The following is a 24209-nucleotide window of genomic DNA, read 5'->3' as shown; positions in this document are numbered from 1 at the left end:
CCGATGGCATTGTGGGAAATTGTGTTCTCGTCGGCCATTAGAATCGAATGGTCGACGAGAACACTGATGATTAGAGAAACGAAAATCAAGGACAGGGTCTGGGACTGTTTCCTTAATCATATTTTTTAAACGAGAAGTTAATATTTAATCCTTGGTTAAACTCAAGAGAATAATACAATTTAAAAAATGATTTTTACTTCATTACAGTGGAAATACGTAGCTTGATATTATAATATTGGATTAATGGAATTGTAGAAAGAAAGCCAGTAAAAAGATTCAAACCTCAAAAACCTAAATTATTAGACAAATACCACAATATATATATTTTTTACTGTGCTTACGAAGACACAATAAAAGAGCCGAGCTATTCCACTTTTTATAAATTGGGTCGCAGTAAAAGGCTGTTCCATTCGAGACAATTCCAATGGAAATAAGATCAAACGGAGATTCCAGATGGAAATGCTTTTGGAGTTTTTATTTATTTTTATTCCCCATTGTTTTTACAATAACCCTTGAAATCATTTTTTTAAAAACAATACAGGTTTTAAAGAAACACGAAAAACAGACGAAACAAACTATTGGATCCTTGACTGCATGATGGATTGTTATTCATACAAAATCAATTCATAACACACGCACACCCGCGCACACACACAAGGAAACAGAAGCCGTTTAGTGATGAATGAAAAGCTGTTGTTTTGTCATGTTAATCTACACTGAGCCTCTTGAAAAGAATGACAACACTGCTAAACATACATAGACATCGGAGGAAATGAATCATTACATATTGGAATATATTGACAGGTAAAACTATACAAAATTCTTTTTTGTGTGCAATTAAGACGATTGGGAAAATATTTTGCTTTATTTGTTATGAAGATCTTACAGAAGAGATGATCTAGATGCATTCTGGCCCAAATGATACATTTGTGGACGGAATAAATGAAATAAATAACATGAATAAATACATTTTGAAAGAAATGCTGTCTTAAAAATAATAATAATAATAATAATAAATACATTGGCAATAAAAGAAGACACTACTTTTTTAGTAACTCAAAAGTACAAATAAAAATGTTGGTTTGAATTTTTCATGCAATCTGAGAAGAAGACATTGAAAAAGTCAAGATAATGATCTTGTATTCATTTTCTATGGCAACGGTTTTTTTGTACAAATATTAATGCATTCTAGCAGGAGTTGAGCAAATGGAGTTTCAAACTGACTGCGGTGAAAAAGCGTACATAATCTAAATAAATAAATAACCAAACAAACGAATACAAAACAAGAAGAAAAACAAAGAGCCATTTCCTCACTTTTGGGAAACAATGATGCCGAAAAGAGAAGCTGGTACACAGCAACTCACTGGTTTCTCCCTCTGAAAGATGCTTGAATAAACTCTGTAAACAGGGCGGCCGGTCAAAACTTGCTGATGTCCAGCATTTCCTACAGGGGGGAGGGGGGACGGGACGTCCACTTCAATTCCATTCACCTGTCCAGTAGAAAAATAGCCTCTAGGGTGAATGGCTGCTTGCTGGGGTCAAATTGCGGCTCAGTCTGCGATGGTTGGCTGGCAAAGTCTTTCCCACGGTTCATGACGCCAAGTGAGGGTCCTTGGCCGGGCTGACGGTGAAGCGTGATGATGTCATTGCATTGACTCCGCCCACCGAGGCTCTGGACTCTTTGCGCTTGGAATCTTTGTTTTTGCTGCTGGAACCTGGTCAATCGTGAGAGAGACACCAGCACATTGCTTGAGGAAAGGCTATGATGAAAATAAGATCAGGTCCATCCATGGGGAATCCATTTTTCGTGCATCTTAAGTTAAAGATTGAATTTAAGCATGAATTGGAGGTAGGTAGCGAGGTGGGTAGGTAGGTAGGTACCTACGTTGGTAGTTTAGGTAGGGTGGGTAGGGTGGGTATTGGCGTGGTTAGGGTGGGGAGGGTGGGAAGGGTTGGTAGGTTGGTTGATTGGTTGGTATGTTGGTAGGGAAGGGTAGGTGGGTAAGTGGGTAGGTAGGTAAGTCAGTAGGTAGGGTAGGTAAATAGGTAGGTTGGTTGATTGGTTGGTATATTGGTAGAGAAGAGTAGGTGGGTAGGAGGGTAAGTCGGTAGGTAGGCTAGGTAGGGTAGGTAAATAGGTAGATTGGTAGGTTGGGTAGGCTGGGTAGGATGGGGAGGGTTAGTAGGTTGGTTGATTGTTTGGTATGTTGGTAGGGAAGGGTAGTTGGGGAGGTAGGTAGGCTGGGTAGGTAAATTGGTAGGGTAGGTAGGTTGGGTAGGCTGGGAAGGGTTAGTAGATTGGTTGATTGGTTGGTAGGTTGGTAGAGAAGTGTAGGTGGGCAGGTAGGGTAGGCAGGGTAGGGTGGGGAGGATTAGTAGGTTGGTTGATAGAGAAGGGTAGGTGGGTAGGTGGGGTAGGTAGTGTAGGCAGGGTAGGTAAGTAGGTATGTTGGTAGGTTGGTAGAGTAGGTAGGCTGAGTAGGGTGGAAATTAGAGTGGGTAGGGTGGGTTGGTAGGTTGGTAGAGAAGGGTAGGTGGGTAGGGTAGGGTAGATAAGAGAGGTCATAGGTAAATTGGTAGGTGGCTCGAAGACGTTTCTGGACAGGTTCGTAAGGTAGGCTGGCCAGGCAGTCGGTAAGTACAAGGGGGACATAGGATTGTCCACAAGATACCGGGTTGATACATAAGGTAGGTAGGTTCGGTAGATACCAAGGTCAGCACTGTTTGTATTGTAGGCCGGTAAAGGTAGAATAGAAGATCAATGTGTAAAGTTGGTTGATGAAATCCATTTTCCTGCTTGGCTTTTTAGATCAATTAAATCAATACCCATCATCAGCAGTAAAAAAGAGTGTTGATATTCTCACCATATAAAGTGTTTTTGACGGACGCAGCGGCTGGACTAGCGGGGGCCGAAGTGCTCAACGCGTTGGTTGGCGTTTCCTGTGACAGTAGACAAAAGAGAAGCCCGTCAGTATGCGATCAACAGCCACTCTGAGAGCGAAAGAGCGACACGCAAGACGATGTACCTGGTCAAAAAGATAAATGGTGACATCATCAAAAAAGGACACATTTCTCCCTCTGTCTCTATCCCCATCCAACGGCTCCTTGGGTGACTTGAGGAGGCTCCTCAGGCCGACGCGTTTGTCCACATCCGTCTCGGTAACGACGATGACCCGTCTGGAGTTTTCGTCCTCCGCTTCGTCTTCTTCCTCCTCTTCGAGATCGCTTCCCGGAAGCAAGCCCCTCCGTCTGCCGATCCGACTGCCGATCGCCCCATCCCCAAATCCCCCTTTGCCGGTTGTGTTGAGGGGCAGAGTCAAGGCGAGGGGTGGAAGGGCCAGAGACAGACGCGCTACTTTGGCTACCAAAGAGGAAAAAAACGTCTAACTTGTTGGAGTTGGACCAGGTGAGTAGTATACCATCAGTATTATGAACACGTCAAAAACAAAAAGCAATACCGCGGAGAGACATTGTAAGACGAACCTTTGATTGCTTGGTTTGCAGACGACTGCAGTGTTGTGACCTCTGGTTGTTCAATCACAGTGAGCGGCCCGCTTTCGTTTTTTTCGCTCTCCACATCAGGCTCAGCGCAGTCTTCCTGGTCCGTTTGGCTAAAACAATAAAAAGGAATCATTTCGGCAGTTTCCCTCTGGAGTTTTGAGGATTAAGATAAAAAAACAAACAAACACAGAGACTCTGAGATATGGACTTTGATGGTTAGTGTGGCTTGGATACCTCTGGTCCTGGTTTTGATCTTGCTCAGTGGCCACCTCGGTCTCGTTCTCGGACTCAGAGGCTTTTTCCCCCCAGGGCCGAAGGGTGACTGTGTCCTTAACCGCCCCTCCCCAAAGTACGTTTGTCTTCACATTCTCACTCAGGGAGAACTGTAGTCGTTCCTCACATACCTGAGAGGACAGACAGAGCGTTAACAAGAACAAGAAATGAGAACCGGTTTCTTTTTGATGGAAACACTCCGTTATCTGACCTGCATCATGAGGCCGTTCTTGGTGGTCATCTTGGAAAGAGAACTCTGATCCTTAAGATCAACGCTTGGCTCCGGTGACCTCGACGCCTCGTCCGCGTCCTCTGAGGATTCGACCGGCAGATGGGATTCATCTGGAATCTTGTCCAACGCTACCCTGCCCTCCTTGACGTCGGAATCACTTGTGTCTTCAGCGTACAGGCTTGAAGCAGTGCCTTTTTGATCGGGTGTTTTCTTCAGGGACTCCAAAAGCTCAAGGTTGTCCAAGAAAATGTCACCTAAGGTACCTTCCTCATCGCCAGATATGCAACACAGTTGCTCCAGTTTCTCAAAATCCTCCAGGGCTTCCTCATCAATGTCTTTCCATTCAGAAATTAATAATTCAGGTAGGTGATTCACAGGAGCTTGGTTCTCAGAAGAATCCTTTACGGTGTCGTCTGTCTTAACGAAAGTGGTTTTGGGAAATTCTGCCTCAGTGTTCGAATCTTCTGAATTCAGAGGACGACTCAATTCCTCGGTATCTGAAATGGAGGGCGGTGGACTTGGAAAAGAGTCATCTAAGCTCTCCATCTTATCATCCTGCATGTCAAGGTCGATGCTCCGAGGAGGACTGGGGAAGTCCACCAAGCTGAAGTTGTCCATTTGCGGATCCGCCACATCTCCAAAGTCCTCGACGACCTTTGGCGCTATCATGCTTTGTTCTGTTGGGTGCTCAGCACGACCTGAATGTCCTCTTTCAGTTTGACAATACAAGTCAGAATCAATGGTTTTCTGGTCTGAGGAGTTCTCCTGAGGTGCTTCGGTTTTACAAATGGGAACTTTGGAACATTGACTTCCCAAAGGGGGAGAGAAACGGTTTGGCGACTCCTCATCTTGGAGGTCGTGGGGTTGACGTCGAGGCAAAATGTTAAAATTCTGATTTTCCTCTGGCCCCGCTAGACGTCCATCCCATATCTGGTGCTGGTTCCCATCTTTCTCACAGTCCTCCTGATCGGGGATTTCTTTATTCTCCACTTCATCCGATGTTTTCCCCAATGTATCCAATTTGTCTATTCCCAGAAGGTCTTCGCAATTTTCAACCTGGCGAACGTCTGTGCCCTCCCGCTCAACCTCTCGAAGGACATTTTCCTTCCCGTGCTGATTTTCGGCAGGTCCTTGGCTTTCATCGTTCCTGGACTCTTCACAAGTGTCCAGCACACCCGGGTGGGGCTCACTTCCTGCAAGTTCATCATTTTCCTCCGCCTCCCAAAACTCCCGACCAACGACAAGACGCTCGGCAACCTCCCACGCTTCAGTCTGGAAGCCGGGGAACAGTTCAGACCTCAGATCATGGTCCGAAGACCTCTTCTCTGGAGCGGCCCACTGGTCGTTTTCGTCTGGCCAAACAAGCGTTTCACCTGACAGGGAATAATGCTGGTCTTCGAGCCTACTACTATTATTGTCACTGTTTACTTTCACTCCCTCGCCGTCGTCAGCGAGACTATTGGTCCGAAGTTTTGCTTCTTCTTTCAGGAGTGACCTTCCCTCTTTCACCACGTGACTCAACTCGGCAGCTGCCAGGGCTTTCTCCATCCTGACCTTTGCCGTCTTCTTCTCAAAGTCATCAGAGCAGTCAAGATCTCGCAAGCCCAGCTGGTTGTGGTTTGCGTGATGCAGCTCCAGTTCGGCCATCTTATTCCTGATCTTCGATCTTTCAATGGCTTCCTCATTATGGGAGGTAACCATGAGACCGTTCGCTTTATCCTCACCCAAACGGGGTTCTTCATGAAGTCCAGGTCGCTTTGTGGAACCGTCATACGGGTAAGACAGTTTGGACTCTGTGCTGTCCATGAGAGGGTCGATCGCGGCATTTCCACCATGATGGACTGCGAAAGAAGTGACGTTGTTTTCAATTATCGTGTAGTCCTCGGCATGTAGAGTCAAATATTCCTCTTCACAGTCCACATATTTGCGAGAGATGACTTCATCTGCGCAACATTGGTGTTTTGTACCATCGCTGCACGAAACGCTCTGAAGAGGCGAATCTTCTAATTTAGAGAACAACTTATCAATAAAGTCAACACAGTCCTGGATCGGGGGATCATCAAGCAGTTGTAAGGATTTCTGACCGTTCAAGAAAATCCCAGAATCATCTCGCTGCCCTGGTTGGAACCCTTTGATCAGAATATCTGTGCCAGTGCCAAAGTAATTTTCGGGCTTAATCTGAGAAGATGTATTGATCTTGTCAGATATCTGGATGTTGTTTCTCGAAGGGTACTTGTATTCGGCCTCGCCTTCTTCCGTTTCAGTTTTTTCCTCGATCCCCGTGAGCGTTCCCCTCTCCCCACCTCTACCACAGCTTTGCCTGGAGCCGACTAGTCCGTCGCCGCCCCTGCGGGTCATCCCATCCCCGTCCCAATCGCTGTCCGAGAAATAAGCAGAGTCCCGATGCGGCGTTTCATTGCCCAGAGCCCGCCAGCCGCAGACTCCCCCTCCCAAACCCAACCAGGACTCGCTGGGTGTGAGGCAGTCCGCAGAGCTGGATGTGGTAAGTGACAAGAGGGAGTCGGTGGGGGTGACAAGGGAGACGTCCCCCGACGCATCCCCGTCTGGGGTGGTCGTGGTGACGGGTATTACGGAGACGGGCTTTTCTTGGGCTATCTCATTGCCCTGCTGCGAATGCCTATGGTCAAGATTTGTCCTTGGGCTGCCACAATCTTTTGAGTGATCTCTATCAGCTTCAAAAGACGCCTTATCGGAGTCGATCTTTACACCGTCAACAGGGCACACTGCGATTCCGTCTTCGCTCTTTGGACTGCCGAGCCACGACTCATTCCTGGGTAACTTGCCGTTCTCAATGAAAGAAGCTTTGGGAAGATGGTCTGCAACGAGTGATCTCACAGTGAGGGAGGCCTCAACATCCTTGTTGGAAAGTTGAGTTGAAACCTGTGAATGATCCGCAGGTGGTCCCTCTCGTCTCGCAGGTAAGGCGGGTCCGTCTGAACTCTCTTCTGCTTTCTGACAAACAAGTGCTCGGTTAAGCAGCAGGCCGTTTTTGGGCATGATTTCCGATAAGACATAGTCCCCAGACTGGCTTCCTTGGTTGGCCGATTTGACGGTTGCGCCTATATGAAGAATGGGGATCTCGGGTCTGGTGGAAACTTTGATGTCGGTCTTTTTAGCACGCTTGGTGACTTGGGCATAGATGGCCTCAGTTGGCGTTTCATCTTTTCCTCTGTGAGATGAGCGTGCGGAGCTCTCCGATTGGAAGCGTATGGTCTGGGCTGAATTTGGATCGATACAGATGGACTCGTACTCAGGCGAGAGGAGGGTCGGAGAGGAATCAGTTTCTTTTCTGTTTGTCGCCGTGTTATTCCTGGATATGATTTCAGTGAGAAATGTCTCCGCTGACTGGATCTCCTTCAGGAATTCCTCCCTCGTCATTTCTGTTCTCTGCGGTTCCTTCTCGGTCTTCTGTGGTTGACACTCTCCTTTGCTGATCTTGGTGAGGGGGGAGTGTGAACCTCTTACAACTTTGGAGTAGACATCTTCAGATTCAGTGGATGAGGGAAGGCCCGGAGCACAGACGAATGACCGCAAGCTAGATCCGGATGGGTAGAGGTACTTTACCGGATCGTTTCCTGACCCTCCATTTAGATCTGCGTCTGTGTCGACCTCTGTCAGGAAAAGATCTCGCTGGAACGAATCATGAGATGTTGTCAAGTTCTTCTCCGTTGCCGGGCTACTCGGGTGTTTCTCCGAGACCGACAACTGTTCCGTTGAGCCGAGCTCCGTCATCGGAGACCGGGAACGGCACATCCCTTTGTTCCGTGGTGTGACATCTTTCGATCTCTCTTCGTCTCTGCGCTCCTTCTGCCCAACTTCCCACAAAGTGTCAGACTTGGACTCCGTCGGCTCTGCCACGGTCGATAGCTCTGTCAGAAACAGATGCATGGGGGATTTCTTGGCAGCAGCTAGATGTTCTGCATCTTCCTTCCAAATTGCCGGCAAGATGGTGTCCAGGCGTGACTGGGTCCTCTTCATTCCGCGGGAATGGTTCGCCCCAGAGCCCGGTTCTCCATCCTTGCAGGGGCTTGAACGAGTGACCGAGGTGCTCGGTTTCTCGGGAGACACGAAAGGAGACTCATCCTCATCCGAGTAGGTAGGACTGGATGAGGACTGCCCGTTAGTTCTGGGCTGAGGGCGGGGTACGTTGCGATAAATCGGGCGCAAGGGATTTTCTCTGCGAACAGGCGGTTCAAAGTCTTTTATGCGAGAGTGAGCGCCCTCCTTGGAGTTGAGCATCGATGTCGTAGGTCCGGTTTCTCGCATGGCGGGGTCAGAAGTTAGCGGGTCTCGCATCGATCGATTACGATATCTTGAATAAGAGTCGTAGCTCGGGAGAGTTCTTTGCTTTGAGTGAGGGGGGAGAGGCGGGGGACAGGTTTGAGTTGTGGGGTAAATGGGATGACTGGAGGGTGGAAGAGAGGGCGAGAGGGACGGAGATGGCGGCAAAGTCTGTCGAGCTCGATGGAGGCCCAGGTGACCAAAGCTAGATGGTGGGCAGCTGTTAATCTGATGGGGGTCCGTCTCAATTTTGCCATTCGGGTTGTAATGGGGGAGTCCTCTATACCCAAGAGGAGGTGCGGGAAGGGGGCGCGAGTGAAGATGATTGGCTGATGACAAAGACAGTGAGCGAGGTTTCGGAGGGAGGACCGGAGCTGGAGAACTTGAGGAAGGTTTTTTGTCAGAAGTCTTATCTTCTTCTTCTTCTCCTAAATTGATCACCGAGAAGTCGGTCACTCTGCTTGAAGCGTCTCTGAACTCCGCCACCCCCGTGTTAGGAACCTGGAGTTTCACCTCACTCGATCGCACCGTCTGCATACCTTTTGTACCGCCACATTTATCAGAGGAACAATAGGGGACTCGCTCTTTTCCCAGCATGCCGCTGCGGATTTCCACAAGCTCCATGTCCCCGGGGCAAATGGTGTCTGGCTGACTTTTCCCTTTGATGGTCGGTGACTTCTCCTGGGGAGTGTGCTCCTCCAGTCGGATGTAGTACTCACTGGTGAGGGAAGGGCTTCGTGCGCTGATCACCGGCACCACGGTTGGAGTGTCCAGGGACTGCCTGTGGTTGTTGTTGGTCGTAGTCGGAATCGGTTGAGCTGGGGGGAGTGGTTTGTAGCCCCGTCTGGCGTGGGCCTTCTCCCAAAAATACTCAAAGTTCAACCCTTTGCTGGTTTCGGTCACTGTCAGAATGTCGTCCAATTCAGATGAGGAATGCGTTCCGCGGATTCCCACCGGCTCCAGCAGGGGGTAGGAATTGTGACGGTCTCGCCGCCGCTCGTGCGCCGCCGCCTGGAAGGCAGGCGGGCGGAGCAAATCCCAACGTCTTTCAAACGATTCCTCGCTCTCGCCCCTCCTTCTCTCACTGTCATACTGATCTTCCTCCTCGTCCTCGTCGCCGACGTTCCCCCTCGATGTCCCCCGCTCGGCCGCCAGAAGGGAGGAAAGGAGGAGGAAGACCTCGGCCACCGACGGCCGCTGGGACGGAGGTAGCCAGCAGGACTGCATGATCTCATACCTTAAGAGATGAGAAGGAAAAGGTCCAATGTCTTCAAAAAGGTTAAAGTCCATGACATGACCGCATTGGAAAGAGGTCTACTGACCAGTAATCTGCGTGGGAGAGTTTCAGTCTTGGCTGGGCCAGCGTGATCTGTCTCTCCCTGACGACAAATGTCAGAACCTCCTCGTCACTCAAGTGCTTGTGAGGCTGAGAGCCAAACTCAAATAGCTCCCATATGACCACCCCCAGGGACCTGCAAGTAGGACGTTGAGGAGAAGAGTTTAGTCATGGCAAAAAAATGCTCTTCTCAGAGACGAGACTGCTCGCATGAGAAAGCAAAATCCAGTCGTAGCAGATTCATCTGACTATAGAAGAGACATTTACCTAGACCAAGGGTCGGCAACCTATGGCTCGCGAGCCATATCTGGCTCTTTTGATGATTGCATCTGGCTCGCAGATGAAACAAAATATAGGTAACATCCGAGTTACGACCGCGTTCCGTTCCGACAAAACGGTCGTAAATCGAAAAGCATTCAAAATGGCTGACGCGAGGTTTATATAGTAGGGTACTAAGTACTACGTAGGGTACTAAGTACTAAGTAGGGATATACAGGTCCAAAACTACCAGCAAATTTTAGTTCGCTTTTCATCGATGGACCACTCGTACGGCTGAGAGCTTACACAGACGAATTCCCAAATAAATTCATGAATTTCAATGAGTTAAACATAAACATATACTTTCAGGTAGCTAGCATTTTTACATTTTTTAAGTTTTGATGCTTCGGGTGTATGCGTTTTTTTTTTTTTTTTTAACACAACTCACCACACATTGCTCGTCTTGGTTTGGTCAGTGACGATCAGGGATCCTCGATACTCTTCCAGAAGTTCTGGAGCGATCCATCGTAGAGGAATCCAAAGCTTATCGGGAGTGAGGTAATAATCGTCCTGCGTGAAGATATATTGACAGTGAGGAGTCGGCGACGGAAGGCCTTTATCGGATATCCATCGAAAAAAGCTAAAGCGAGCGGGCTTACCTTGTATTGACTGTGTGACAGGCCATAATCGCCAATCCTCACAGTGAGGTCGGAGGTCAGCAGGCAGTTCCTCAAAGCCAGATCACTGCAGACGGCAATACAGAGAATCCTCAGTTTACGAACGCTTTAGCTCGAATGAACTTTTCACCTTACGAACACCGCATTGACATCTCCACCCGTAACTCTCAACCCCAAATGCGAAGGATTGCATCAGCTCCTTATTTAGCACGCTATCTAGCTAGCTACATACCTAGCTGGCTATCTATTTGCTATTTATTAGCTATATGGCTGGCTAGCTAGCTATCAGTTTTATAGCAGTGAATGAGTTAACTGCAAAAAAATGAGGGATTACTGTACCCTCATTTCAAGCTCATATAACTGCGGATCCATAGAATTTAGGAATTAACACTTTTTTTCTAATGAAAGAAGAGAGTCTAAGATTTCTTACGCTGCATTGAATGTTGATGTGGTCCTAAAACTCGGAATTGGAGCGGCAATGACAAAAACCCTGGCACTGGAGTGGACACATTTTTGCACATGCCTGGCAGTGAATGAGTTAATTTGAAGTAAAAATGATCCTAGTAGCCCTTCAGGCGGCGCGGAAGGTAATTTCCCGATGACGCTTCATGTCCCACCTGTGGATGTAGCTATTCTCGTGAAGGTGCAGCAAGCCCGACGCGATCTCAAAGGCCATCCGCTGAAGAGTCAACAGGTCCCGGGTGGGAAGGTCAGGGGTCATTCCGTCAGCCTTCCGCTGGGCTCGCAGGTAATGCTTCAAGTCGCCCTGCCAGGACAGGAAGTGACATCACGGGATTAAATAAGGAGGTGGCAACTTTTGAGAGGAGAGGTTTGCTTCCACACTGACCAGCTGGCAGAATTCCATGACCAGGAGGAAAGGGATGCTTTCGCTGCAGCGGCCCAAACATTGAAGGATGTTGGGATGTTTCAGACTCCTGCATGGAGGACGCAAATCGGACTTGGTGAAAAAAAAGCAATAACAAATCAATAATAATGATAATAATCACTCAACCCGGAAGTAACTCAAATAGATAGAAAGCTAGCTAGCTAATAGATAGATAATAGATAGCTGCTAGCTCGATAGATAGCAAGATAGCTATATAGTTATTAGATAGCTATCTAGATAGCGAGTTATCCAGCTGGAAAGCTAATAGTCAGCTAATAGATAGCTAATAGATAGCAAATAGATAGCAAAATGATAATAATACATTTTATTTATGAGCACCTTTCAAAACTCTCAAGGTCACTTTACAGTCACAGGCTAAGTTTTTCTGTGGGTGAGCAGCAGAAGCCGCACGCGCCAGCGTTCACTCGACCCGGACGTAACTCAAATAGAAAGCTATCTAGCTAATAGATAGCTAATAGATAACTGCTAGCTAGATAGATAGCAAGATAGATATATAGCTAATACTGCGCCACAGCCACACGCGCCAGCGTTCACTCAACCCGGAAGTAACTCAAATAGATGGAAAGCTAGCCAGCTAGATAGCTAGAAAATATATTGCCAGCCATATAGCTAGCCTTGAGAGTTTTGAAAGGTGCTTATCAATGAAATGTATTATTATTATTATTATTATTATTATTATTATTATTATTATTATTATTATTAAAAGATAGCCAGCCACATACAGTAGCGAGCTAATAAATAGCCAACAAATCAAGGATTCTGGCGGCATGAAAGGTCACCTCGATGACCGAAAATAGAGAAGGAAATGGAAGTTGGGGTTAACCGTTAGGGGAATAAATGGAATGAGACACGTGACGCCATTGTTGATTCAAATAATGAAACTGGATGAGCGATGGCATCCCTGCGGCGGTGTTCACCTGTACGGCTCCGACTCAGCCAAGAACTTCCTTTGCTCCAGTGGGCTAGCCCCGACGCGTAATTCCTTCACCACCACCTGCGAGGAGCTGCAGTCGCACAGCACCTCGGCCAGGATCACCTGGCGGACAAAATGGCCCACGGGCAAGGTTAGCGTTTCCTTTTCACCGATATGATGACGAGCGGAAGATACGTTGGAAAAAAACGTCAACGTCTCACTTTTCCGAACCAGCCATTTCCAATCTCCTGCAGGTAGTTCAAAGTGTGCCTTTTGAAGTACTGCGTCTTGGAGTCTGAAAAACAAAAACAAGAAGAAGAACAACAAGAATTACCATGATGACAACAGAACGTCCACAAAAACAAGAAAATAAACAAATTAGTTAATTAATTAAAAAATAAAAATAAAGAAACAGATAAAGAAATAAATAGATAGAAAAAAATAATACATACAGAAATAAATAAATAAATGAATTAATTTATTAAAAATAAAAGTAAAGAAACAGATTAAAAAATAATAATAAATTCAAAAATAAAAAGAAAGAAACACGAATAAATAATACTTAATTAAAAATAAAGAAACTTATAAAAAATAATAAATAAATACATAAATACATAAATAAAAAAGATAAATTAATTAATTGAAAATAAATAACTACATAAAAAATAAATAAAAAAATACAAATAAAGAAACAGATAAAGAGAGAAATAAATAGACAAATAAATAAATACATACATAAATAATTGAATTAATTAATATAAAATAAAAATTAAAGAAACTGATAAATAAATAAATAAATAAATACATACATAAATAAATACCCAAGTAAATACATAACTAAATAGATATATTAAAAAATACAAATAAAGAAACAAATAAGTAAATTGAAATAGATAAATACAGAAATACACAAATAAATAATTGAATTAATTAAAAATAAAAATAAAGAAACAGATAAATAAATAAACAAACAAACAAACAAACAAATAACCATGTATAAAAATACATAAATAAACAAGTAAGTAAATAAATAAATATAAGGAAACAGATAAATAAATAAACAAAACAAACGGGGGGGAAAATACATAAATAAGTAAATAGCCATGTATAATAAATAAATAAATAAACAAGCCTTGACAAACAAGTAAATAAATAAATATAAAGAAACAGATAAATAAACAGAAATAGATAAATAAATCAATAGATAAATACAGAAATAAATAATTGAATTAATTAAAAATAAAAGTAAAGAAACAGATAAATAACTAAACAAAAAACAAACAAATAAATAACCGTGTATAAAAAATACATAAATAAACAAGTAAGTAAATAAATAAATAAATATAAGGAAACAGATAAATAAATAAACAAAACAAACGGGGGGAAAATACATAAATAAGTAAATAGCCATGTATAATAAATAAATAAATAAACAAGCCTTGACTGAGCAGAAAGAAGGCGAACGTTACCTCCATGGTGCAGGGCGGCGCAGTTGTGCCTCTCCCTGACGGGCAAAGTGTAGACCTCGGGGAGCGAGGGGCACGACGACAGGCTGTCCTCCTGGATGGGACTGGACCCCCCCGAGCACTCCTCCCCGTCCGCATTGTCAAATTCCTACCAGGAAAGAGAAGAATTGAGCACTGAGAACAAAGTGGTTTTCATCATGAATTGACTATTCAAACTACACTACCTTCACAGAACGGATTAAAATAATCCGAGCTATTACATTTAATATATTTGCCATACAATACAATACATATTGATTTATATTTATTACATTAAGGGAAAAGCCGAAAGGAAAAGAAGACATGACATTTATTCTTATTTTTATTTTCATTCACAACGTCCTCCTTTTTTTTCTTTTTGCCAATTTGATGTTAAAAATCAAAGTGCCATTACTTAGCAGCCATTAACATTTATGGCAGATTTTTTTTTCATTATTTGGATTATTTGCATCTCTTTTATTAGTATCACTTTGAAATGGTTTTTTTTTGTATATTTGACTACATATTACTATTTCACTATGTCATTATGATTATTTTTTTATTATAAATATATGATAATAATGAAAGAATAATAATAATAATAATAATAATAATAATAGCAGTTGTACTATTGATGAATAAATCAAATTCCAAGTATAATAGTTCTTGTTATTGTACTTTGTGAAAGAATTTGTATTTTTAACAATGTTTTTATTCTACAATAAATATTATGATCATTAATTAAAAAAATAAAGAAACAGATACATACATAAATATTTTTTTTTCATTAATACTTTCAATAAAAATATGAATATGATAATAATAAAATAAGAATAGCAGTAGTACTATTGACTATATATTACTATTTTATCTGCATGTATATATGAATCAATTATTATTTTTGCTAGTATTTCAATTAGGCGAATAAGCCGAGTCACCTTAATCATCTCAATCTTGTAAATTATCCTATAAACCCGTGCGTTGTTAGTTGTCCAACTCTGAGGCGGAATTGAGGGGCTAGGGGGGTCTTACATTAAATCCCACGCCGCCTCTTTTGCAGCACAAACAGGTGAGGAGCAGCAGAACAAAGGAGACCAGCCCCGAGCACGAGATGAGGATGACCACGTAAGGCGGAGGAGACAGCGACGCCGTCCTGCTCTGAGAAACTGAAAGGAGCACATGCCAACAAACGTTTACTTCAGATACATCTTCATTTTATGTGTGTTTTTTTTTGTTTGTTTATTATTACAGTGATACCTTGGCTGACGAAATTAATTGGTTCCCAGACAGTGTGTAAGGAGAAAAGTGTGTATCCCAAAAAATAATTTTCCATAGGAAACCATTAAAATGAGAATAATCCGTTCCCAGGTCCCCATAAAACATAATTTTCTAATTTTCTAAACCTTAAAACGACACAAAATATACCTTACTTTATGTATAATAAATGTACAATGGTATTATAATTCAAGACGTTAACTGTATTGTATAATAAAGTGGTTTTATTTACCTTTGTGATGGTCGTTGATGGCTTGATGGAATAGAGTGGCCCCGTTTCAACAGCATTAAACACTTGATGAGGAACGTAACCTTCTTCTTTCACCATCTTGAGGAATGATCCCTTGTAGGTGTTTCTCTGCCATAATTTTATCTAGTTCCTCATCAATTGTGTTCTGTTGAGCTGAATTAATAGCTTTTTGCATGAAGTGTACAGATGGCTTGTGCGGGTTGTTTGTGGAGCCTGATTGATGGGATATTTTAACCTTGCAGTCTACACTCTACCTTTGAACTATCAAAGTCGAAACTCTCTCACTGTCGTCTGCCTGTCTCTTTAATATTTAAACCACCCCCCCACTGCTATGTTCTTCGACCAATCACATGGCCTGATAATAATAATTAAATAAATAAATAAATAATAATAATAATAATAATAATAATAATACATTACATTTTAAGCACCTTTCAAAGCTCTCAAGGACACTTTTTAGACTGGGGGCGGGGAATAGAAGACAAAAACAGTCGGCTGCCATTTTGTTGTTAGAAGAACGGGCTCGTTCGCAAACGACACATCACTCATTGAGGCAGCTCCGCGTATGAAAAAAAAATGTATGCCAAGGTAAAGTTGTCATAAATGTAACGTTCGTAAACCAAAAAGTTCGTAAGCCAAGGGGTTCGTAAACCGAGGTATCACTGTATTTAATTTTTTAGCCTTGAAGAAACAAGACAGAATCAGAAAAGTGTGAAATCGTGTTACACGGCTCTTTTATTTTGGAGGGAGAAATAGCCATTGGAGCGTTGTCCTACAGCGACAGGTTGAGGTCAACCCCAATGGACGGACGGTTTGGATCAGGGAGGGGGGGTATTATTATTATTATTATTATTTTTAACTCAGGTGGGAAGCAGAAAAGTCCAAGGTTGGAAAACAAACTAAAGAAAGTGGAATCAAGAATTGACGTTTGAAACTAGCAGCTGCTAATTGCGGTATCAGGACAGGAAGCACGAGGAGAGGAAAGTGTCAGCATTCCACTCACAGTTAAGAAGCCAAGGAAGGAAAAAAGGAGGTCTTGGTCGGGTGGGGGCGAGCTGGTGCTGATAATCGGGAGGGAGGAAGTGGGGGCAAGGTGGAAACCGGAATAAAAGAAATGACTGCAAGAAAGCTTTACTAGTAAGGTGAAAGAGAGAAAATGGGGGGGGGGGCGGGACACGTGGACATTTGTACCTCAAAGTGGTCGTTTGTGGGGGGTGACCCATCTGTAGAAAAGAAAAGGGGCAGGGGGGGCAGGCTGGTTAAACACCCTCACGGTGACATGTGCACGTATATGCGAACGTGGGGGGGGGGCGTCGTCGTCACTTGACCACCGAATTCCAGCACTCTTGTTCGTCGGTCGGGTTTTCATACGTCACAACGACCCGCAGTCAATTTTTTAAGGCAGCGTTAAGTTCATTAACACAATCTACCAATTCTACCAGGGAGGATGTCGCCATTTTCCTTGTGTGGCCATTTTTTAAAGGACGTCGATCGAAAAACATACTCTTCATTAAATCAATCACTTCCTGGTTTCATTTTCCTCAGCCAATAAGAAGCCAGCAACATAAAAAAAAAACACAAACGGTCACCAAATTCTCCCTTAAAGGGTCAGAACACTACTTCCGTATCAGCCAATCAGAACCTATCAACATAAAAACCATCACCGAGCAATTATTCAATAACAAAATGTAATGTGAGTATTCTTAACGTGAAATAACACAATGTTTACGAAATTAATTATAGTAATTAACAATATAATTATCATTTATATTGGCAGCTGGGACAATTTCTGTCACCAAACGGGTCAGAACACTACTTCCGTATCAGCCAATCAGAAGCTATTATCATAAAAAAACACTGCGAAGCAATTATTCAACAACAAAAAAAGTAAATTATAATAATTAACAATATAATCTCACATAATTATCATTTATATTGGCAACTGGGACAATTTCTGTCACCGATCAAATTCTCCCTTAAAGGGCCACGCCACTACTTCCGTATCACGCTGACTGGTTTCATCGGCCATTTCTCTGTTCGTATCAGCGGTGTTTATATTTTATGTATTTTGTTTCAGTGTTTATGATATTATTTTTAAAAAGAAACTAATGACTGTGAACCTAAATATTTTTTTGGTATGCTATGGATAGTTTCTCTTCGCAAGGCCATTTAGATCGAAAATATATATAATTGCTAAACAGCAATATCCGCTAGTTGGAACGATTTGTAATCCCTTCGCAAGAAGACACAACTGCCTGCCCATTTTTCAACACTATATTCTACACGCCGTAACAAGTACACAATCATCTTCTTCGATTAGCTGCCAAAGTCGTCGTTCGAAACATAAACCAGCTAGCAGCCACACAAACTCAACATTCTTCCCATTAACGCATGCAGGGTGCAAGTGTTCTACTGACCCCTGGTGGCAAAGACGCGCACAGCAGAGGAATCAACACAGGGGCCATAAAAAAATAAAGCGTGAAATGATAATGTGCAATCTGTTTAATTCTTAACATTCCGTTCTATTCGGTTGTTTACTGTACATTTTCTTACTGGACTGCATTTTTATGAGTACAATTCCCGGCAAGGTCGTCTCACTGTCAACAGTGCATGCATAAATGTCAGAGCACGTTTCAAAATGGATGAGCCTCCCCCAAAATAGTGTCAGCAGAGCGGCAAGTGACGCTTGTTGCTTGTGCTCTTTTTTCTAGCCCGGATGCTGAGTTGGGAAGAAGTCGCATTGGGGAATAAATCAGTCAGAATTTTCGCGAAAGGAAAGCTATCTTGTCTCAATGTTAGCATCATGGTCAACCCCTCGTTTTTTTAGGGACATGATGCATCATAAAATAAACAATATGGCTAAAAGCATATTTTGTATTTGTTGAAGGACACACGGTGGTTCTAAAAACAAGGGGGGGGGGGGCTTGTGCATTAAACTCGGTAAACGTCTTCTCAAAACAACACAAAGACACACTGAAACTCGGCCCAAAATCTGCAAGGGGTCGTGTGGGTGGTGGTGTATAAATTCATAAAAATAACCCGAAGAAGGCGAATGTCGTTTTTTTTTTCTTGATGCCATCGACGTGGGGACGAACATTGCAACCCCCCCCCCCTCCTCCTCGAATCGGGTTTTGCATCACTGCGTACATGCACCATAATCCCGCTGCAATCACCATTGGCATTATCTCGCGTCCACGTTGGCAATAAAGCATAATAAAGACCCCCACACCAACGCTAACCCCCCTCCCCTTCCCTCCCCTCCCCCATCGTCCACCTCCCCCTCCTCTCTCCAGCCTCACTGACAGCTCTCCAATTGAATTGAAACCCCTCCGTCGTCCATCCCCTTCCGCCGACTCGACTCACCTTCCCTCTGCGGGGCTCCGAGCGCTCTCTCCGGGCTCATGTACGACATGACCCCCGCTAGGGCCACCATCACCCAGCAGTGGGGCCGCATCGTCGCCGCCACAACAACAACAGCATCGGTGTCCTCCGGTCTCGAGCCTTCTGTCTCCTTCCTTTCTTCCTCGTTTTTTTTTTTGGTGGTAGTATAAAGGAGCTTTCTTCGCCCCCCCTCCCCCTCCACTCCTCTTCTTCTTCTTCTTCTAATCCGCAATTCAGCTTGGTGATCTCGACCCGCTATTGTGCATCCTCAGGCTGCTCATACATGACAACATCCAACCGAGTGCGGTCACCCCCACCACCTCCTTCTTCTACGAATATGCCCCCCCCCACCCCACCCCGCCTCCCGCCATACAGACACGTCGCTCCCCAAAATACATCCACATCCTCCACCGGATGACGTCACAACAACACATTGTCATGGCTCCCGCCGCATGATAATAAATACATGTAGTTATTTTTAGAGTTCAGGTGATTCATAGCTAAGTAACGTTTGGTCGTTTTTGATGCAAATCAGGTGTGACGAATTGATTAAATATTGGAAAGTAAGGACAATTAACTGACGTTCGGACACGCCCACTGGAGGCATCCGTAAGACAAGCCAAATGTAAAATACGTATCATATATATGTATATGAATTAATATATATTTTTCATTTCAATTTTGAGCGTTTTTCAAAACTCAAGGACATCAATACATACATTTATACGTGTATATATATATATATATATATATATATATATATATTTTTTTTTTTAATATATATATATACACACACACACACACATATCTATCTATCTATCTATCTATCTATCTATCTATCTATCTATCTATCTATCTACCTACCTACCAACCAATCAACCTACCTACAGATATATGTATGTGTGAGTGTGTGTATTTCTATATATCAATATCTCTATTGATATATATGTAGAAATACAGCAGCTTCTTCAATGTCCTCATTTCAATATCTTCTGTTTGACAACTCATCGGAGAAAGTGAAGGCAACTCACGGTCACTCTTTTATCGCATTTGACATGAAAATGATTTGTTTCACTGACACTTTTCCTTTGAGGGAACAAAATATTTACATTGCATGCGACGCGCTGGCGAGTGTGAAAAAGGCTGGCGTCCATTTTTCCCAAAGTTCATAATTTTAAGATCTCGTCCCTCCAGCTGTCTCTGTGGCGCCGTTGCCGTTTGCGGGCCAACTCCGGGAAGTAGGCGCTGTTGTAAGGCCGCTCTCGCTCGTTGTCTTCCCTGCCGGATTCCTTGTTCTTGCCCTTCCGCTGCGCCAGCAGCGCCTGGGCCCGTCGCCGCTCGTCCGCCTCACGCTGCAAACGCTCGGCGCGGAGTCTTTCCATCGAGCTGGCGAGACAAAGCAAGCAGATTGGCGAAGGGCGACGGAGACGGACTTAGTTCACTTGGAATTACAGGTAACATCCGAGTTACGACCGGCGCGAGTTACGACCACCCGTACTTACGACCACGACCGCCAGACCGTTTTTTTTAATTCTACGCCTTGCACCGCAAAACTCAAGAAGCCGGAAACGAGTACTACAATTTTGGCCAGCCAGCATGTCATACACTCACACAGCAATCTACTGCGTGACTACACTCAATACAGGAGTTATACAGTGAAGATACCGTCTCGGCAATATCTCTTGTAGTACTGTACACTGCTTTTTTTCCTTCTGCTTCCGCCTGAGTCCTAGCGTGTGTGTTGGGCGACCTCTTCTGGCCGTTACCAGGCAGAGCAGGGAAAGTATCACATTTATAAATGAACTGTACAGTAAACAATTTTGTACGCATTACAGGTACAGTTACACAGTAATAAAAGTTGATAATATGAAATAAAAAAATGATAAAAACGACACTAAAAGTTTAGTATAACATTTATAAATGAACTGTACAATAAACAGTTTTGTATACATAATTATTATAATAATAATACATTTCATTTGTAAGCGCCTTTCAAAACTCTCAAGGTCACTTTACAGTCACAGGACAAGTTTTTCTGTGGGTGAGCAGCGGCAGCCACACGCGCCAGCGTTCACTCAACCCAGAAGTAACTGAAATGAATAGAAAGCTTGCTAGCTAAGAGATAGCTAATGATCATAATAACAATAATAATAATAACAATAATAATAATAATAATAATATTAATAATAATAATAATAATATATTTCATTTACAAGCGCTCTTCAAAACGCTCAATGTCACTTCACAGTCACAGGACATGTTAGGTAGCTAGCTATCTATTAGCTACCTAGCTAATAGATAGCTAGCAAGCTAGAAAGCTATATGTACAACTCTGTCAATCATTGGTGAGGAAGGAAAACTGATAATTCTTCCGATGTATTTCATTGTACAATTCTACAGTAATAAAAATCGATAATAGGAAATATAAAATGATAAAAATGACATTAAAAGTTATAAAATGTATAAATGAACTGTAAACAGTTTGGTATATAATAGTAGTCAATAGAAAACGTTGCTTAAAAACACCAGATTGACATCGTATTCTATCCTGTCGTGTAAACGTGACATCAGCCATTTTGAATGGATTTCGACTTACGACCGTTTGACTTACGACCGTTTTGTCAGAACGGAACCCGGTCGTAACTCAGATGTCCCCTTTACTTTGAAGTGCGAGACTCATGAAGGCTAATCCAAAACATTTTCATGGCTGTTGTCGCTCATTTATGGCAAATACTTGAAGCGTCACTCAAGATTTTACCTTTGGTTGCGTTTTTCCTCTCTGTGGCGTTTGTCTTTTTTCTTGCTCTTGTGCGTCTTGGCCAACGTGTGGCCCAAAGCCTTTTCCATCTCCCTCAACGGGTCCAGGGTGTCCTTCAACCGCCGATCCTTCTTCTCTCGCTCCTCCTCGGTTAACTCCTTCCTCTTGTCATTTCTCCCCTCGCTCGGTTTTTCCTTTTCTTTCTTCTTCTCTTCGTCGTCCTTCTCCTGGCCGGTTTTCATATACCACGGCGTGACCTCGGTCCCCGGTTGGGGGCCAAGAGACACCAGTAAACCGATGGCGCGCTCCTGTTTTTCCTGGAAATGGAGACAAGGCCATGGGCATGTATATCAGTGGAATCTATCTGTATATCTATTAGCTATATAGCTAGCTAGCTTTCTAGCTAGCTATTAGCTATCTATTAGATCGCTAGCTAACTTTCTATCTATTTTAGTAACTTCCGGGGTGAGTGAACGCTGGTGTGTGTGGCTGCCGCCGCTCACCCACAGAAAAACCTATCCTGTGACTGTAAAGTGACCTTGAGAGTTTTGAAAGGCGCTTAGAAATGAAATGGATTATTATTAATTGGATTTGTATGAACAGGAGGACTGAGCTGGTGAGTGACGTGGGTGTCAGGCGGTCATGAGCTCAGGTGACTGACGGATTCAAGTTATGCAACTGATCAAGCGACTATCAATATTTTTTTGTTGTCCAATCCAGTGAGCAAATAAATCGCTTATGAACTCATTCACAGCCATTCTCGAATTTATTCAGGGTTGCCGATCAAGCGCTGGCCATACCTCTGGCAATGTTTTTCCCTCCCACGAGGGAGATTTTGTACAGCCGCTCCCCCATTTCAAGCTCACATAACTCCAGGCCCATATAACTTAGGAATTAACTACTTTTTTTCTGATAAAAGAAGAGAGTCTAAGGTTTCTACTGCTGTATTGAATGTTTATGTAGTCCTAAAATTCCGCGAGTCCTGCAATTTGAGTGAAAATGACAAAAACCCTGGCACTGGATACACCCATTTTAGCACATCATCTGGCAGTGAATGAGTTAAAGTAATCCTGAGTTTCAACCTACTTACCTTCTCCTCTTTCTTTTCTTTGAGATACTCCTCATTGTCTTTTTTCTCCACAGATTCCTCGACGGGGAAGAGGTTGAGATGCTCCAAAGCTCCGCCCCCTTCCTCATCTTTCAATTCCTGGCTTCCTCCCGCCGCGTCCGACTGGAGAGTCGCTCGGGCTTTCCTTCGTAGGAACTCCGTTCGTGCCTGGGGGGTGCAAGAGAAGACGCTGTGTAAATGTAGGGAATAATAATAATAATAATAATAAATTTAATTTTTAAGTGCCTTTCAAAACTCTAGAAAGCACAGCAACTTCACTCGGATATCATCAAGAGGCAACTACATCAACGACCATCACAAAGGTCAATAAAATGACTTTATTATACAGTACAATTTATTTCTTCAATTATAATACAATAGCAGATTTATTATAAATAAAATTAGGTATATTTTGTGTAGTTTTAAGGCTTATTTAGTAGAAAATGATGTTTTATGGGGACCTGGGAACGGATTATTGTCATTTTTAATGGTTTCTTATGTGAAATAAATGTTCAGAAGCGGAAAATTTCACCTTACACACACTTTCTGTGAACCAATTAAGTTCGTAAGCTGAGGTATCACTGTATTTAAAAAATAAAACAATTCTCTTTTCGTTAGCGCATATGGAACAACGATTCACCTCCTGCTCGGCACGCTCCACTCTCCGCTTGGCCTCTTGCTCCTCGGCGGCTGCCTGAGCTTCATCTCTCCTCACCCGGGCGACGTTGTCCTTGTTGCGGACGTGCCAGCTCTTCTTGGGGAGAATGTTCATGGCGAAGCCGTCAGGACGATGGCTAGCCCGTTTGGATCAATATCGCCTGTGTGCGGGGGGGGAAAATGGGAATATTGAACGCTTCAATTCATGAAATATCGCAACTAGAAGCGTCACATATAAATGAAATTTATTATGATTATTATTACTTAAAGGACAACCGACATCCCAACTGACATATAAATAAACAATGAAAGCATTTTTGTGTTTCATTTACTTCAACTGTACACTTTTGTAACGCTCACATTATTTTAACACGCACCACAGAGTCGCGAGTACGAAAATCCCGATTTATTATTTCTGAAACTTAACATGTATGCGTCTTTCTAGCAACGTTTCTGCCACTAGTGGAACATACTGACAAGAACGTATTCATACCGGCAATAAAGGATATATAATACACAATTAAATATATCTGTTGCACCAGTACTCACTTTTATCCTCGTTTGTGGGAGAAAAAAAATAATCCAACGACTTTCCATAGGCTACAAGAAACCGATTAGCAATTAGCATTAGCGTTCTCGTGTGTTAGCATTTGCATTTGCTCGCAGATAATAAATAGCTCGTTTTTTTAAGTTTATCTGACAGAGATTTTAGTGGAAAATACTACACATTTAATACAATATTGATGAAATAGAAGGTGAAATCTACGGATGCAAGCTAACCTGGCAGAAAGTTGTATTAGCTAGGTAGGCAGCCACCGGAAGACGGAAACGGAAGTAAACACGCAACGTCTTGCAATGACAACCTTTCAACACTGGGTGTCGCCCCACGCACTTTAA

General features: G+C 43.2%; 2 protein-coding genes across 3 annotated transcripts; both read right to left on the bottom strand.

Moving 5' to 3' along the window:
* Positions 1-460: 460 nt before the first annotated feature.
* Positions 461-19041, bottom strand: lmtk3 (lemur tail kinase 3). Its single transcript, XM_088999114.1, has 16 exons — positions 18772-19041; positions 14916-15049; positions 13869-14013; positions 12621-12694; positions 12404-12522; positions 11427-11514; positions 11197-11345; positions 10562-10646; positions 10351-10472; positions 9631-9780; positions 3986-9545; positions 3736-3905; positions 3484-3611; positions 3027-3361; positions 2865-2940; positions 461-1715 (listed from the first exon to the last, which is right to left on the bottom strand). Exons 1-16 carry the CDS (start codon positions 18860-18862, stop codon positions 1591-1593), a joined length of 7551 nt encoding a protein of 2516 aa, XP_088855240.1. The 5' UTR covers positions 18863-19041; the 3' UTR covers positions 461-1590.
* A 775-nt stretch (positions 19042-19816) lies between these two features.
* leng1 (leukocyte receptor cluster (LRC) member 1) lies at positions 19817-24184 on the bottom strand. Of its 2 annotated transcripts, XM_088998977.1 has the most exons (6): positions 24093-24155; positions 23862-23912; positions 23296-23473; positions 22638-22823; positions 21548-21864; positions 19817-20175 (listed from the first exon to the last, which is right to left on the bottom strand). In XM_088998977.1, the coding sequence occupies exons 3-6, from the start codon at positions 23425-23427 to the stop codon at positions 19956-19958; spliced, it is 855 nt and encodes a 284-aa protein (XP_088855103.1). In that variant the 5' UTR covers positions 23428-23473; positions 23862-23912; positions 24093-24155; the 3' UTR covers positions 19817-19955. The 2 variants fall into 2 exon arrangements, with proteins under 2 accessions (XP_088855103.1, XP_088855102.1); XM_088998976.1 differs by lacking the exon at positions 23862-23912 and having other exon boundaries at positions 24093-24184.
* Positions 24185-24209: the final 25 nt, after the last annotated feature.

This window comes from Hippocampus bargibanti, linkage group LG06 (assembly GCF_051943395.1).
Source record: "Hippocampus bargibanti isolate YZ-2025 linkage group LG06, ASM5194339v1, whole genome shotgun sequence".
Classification (NCBI taxonomy): Eukaryota; Metazoa; Chordata; class Actinopteri; order Syngnathiformes; family Syngnathidae; genus Hippocampus; species Hippocampus bargibanti.
This window is presented reverse-complemented; position numbering and strand designations above follow the sequence as displayed.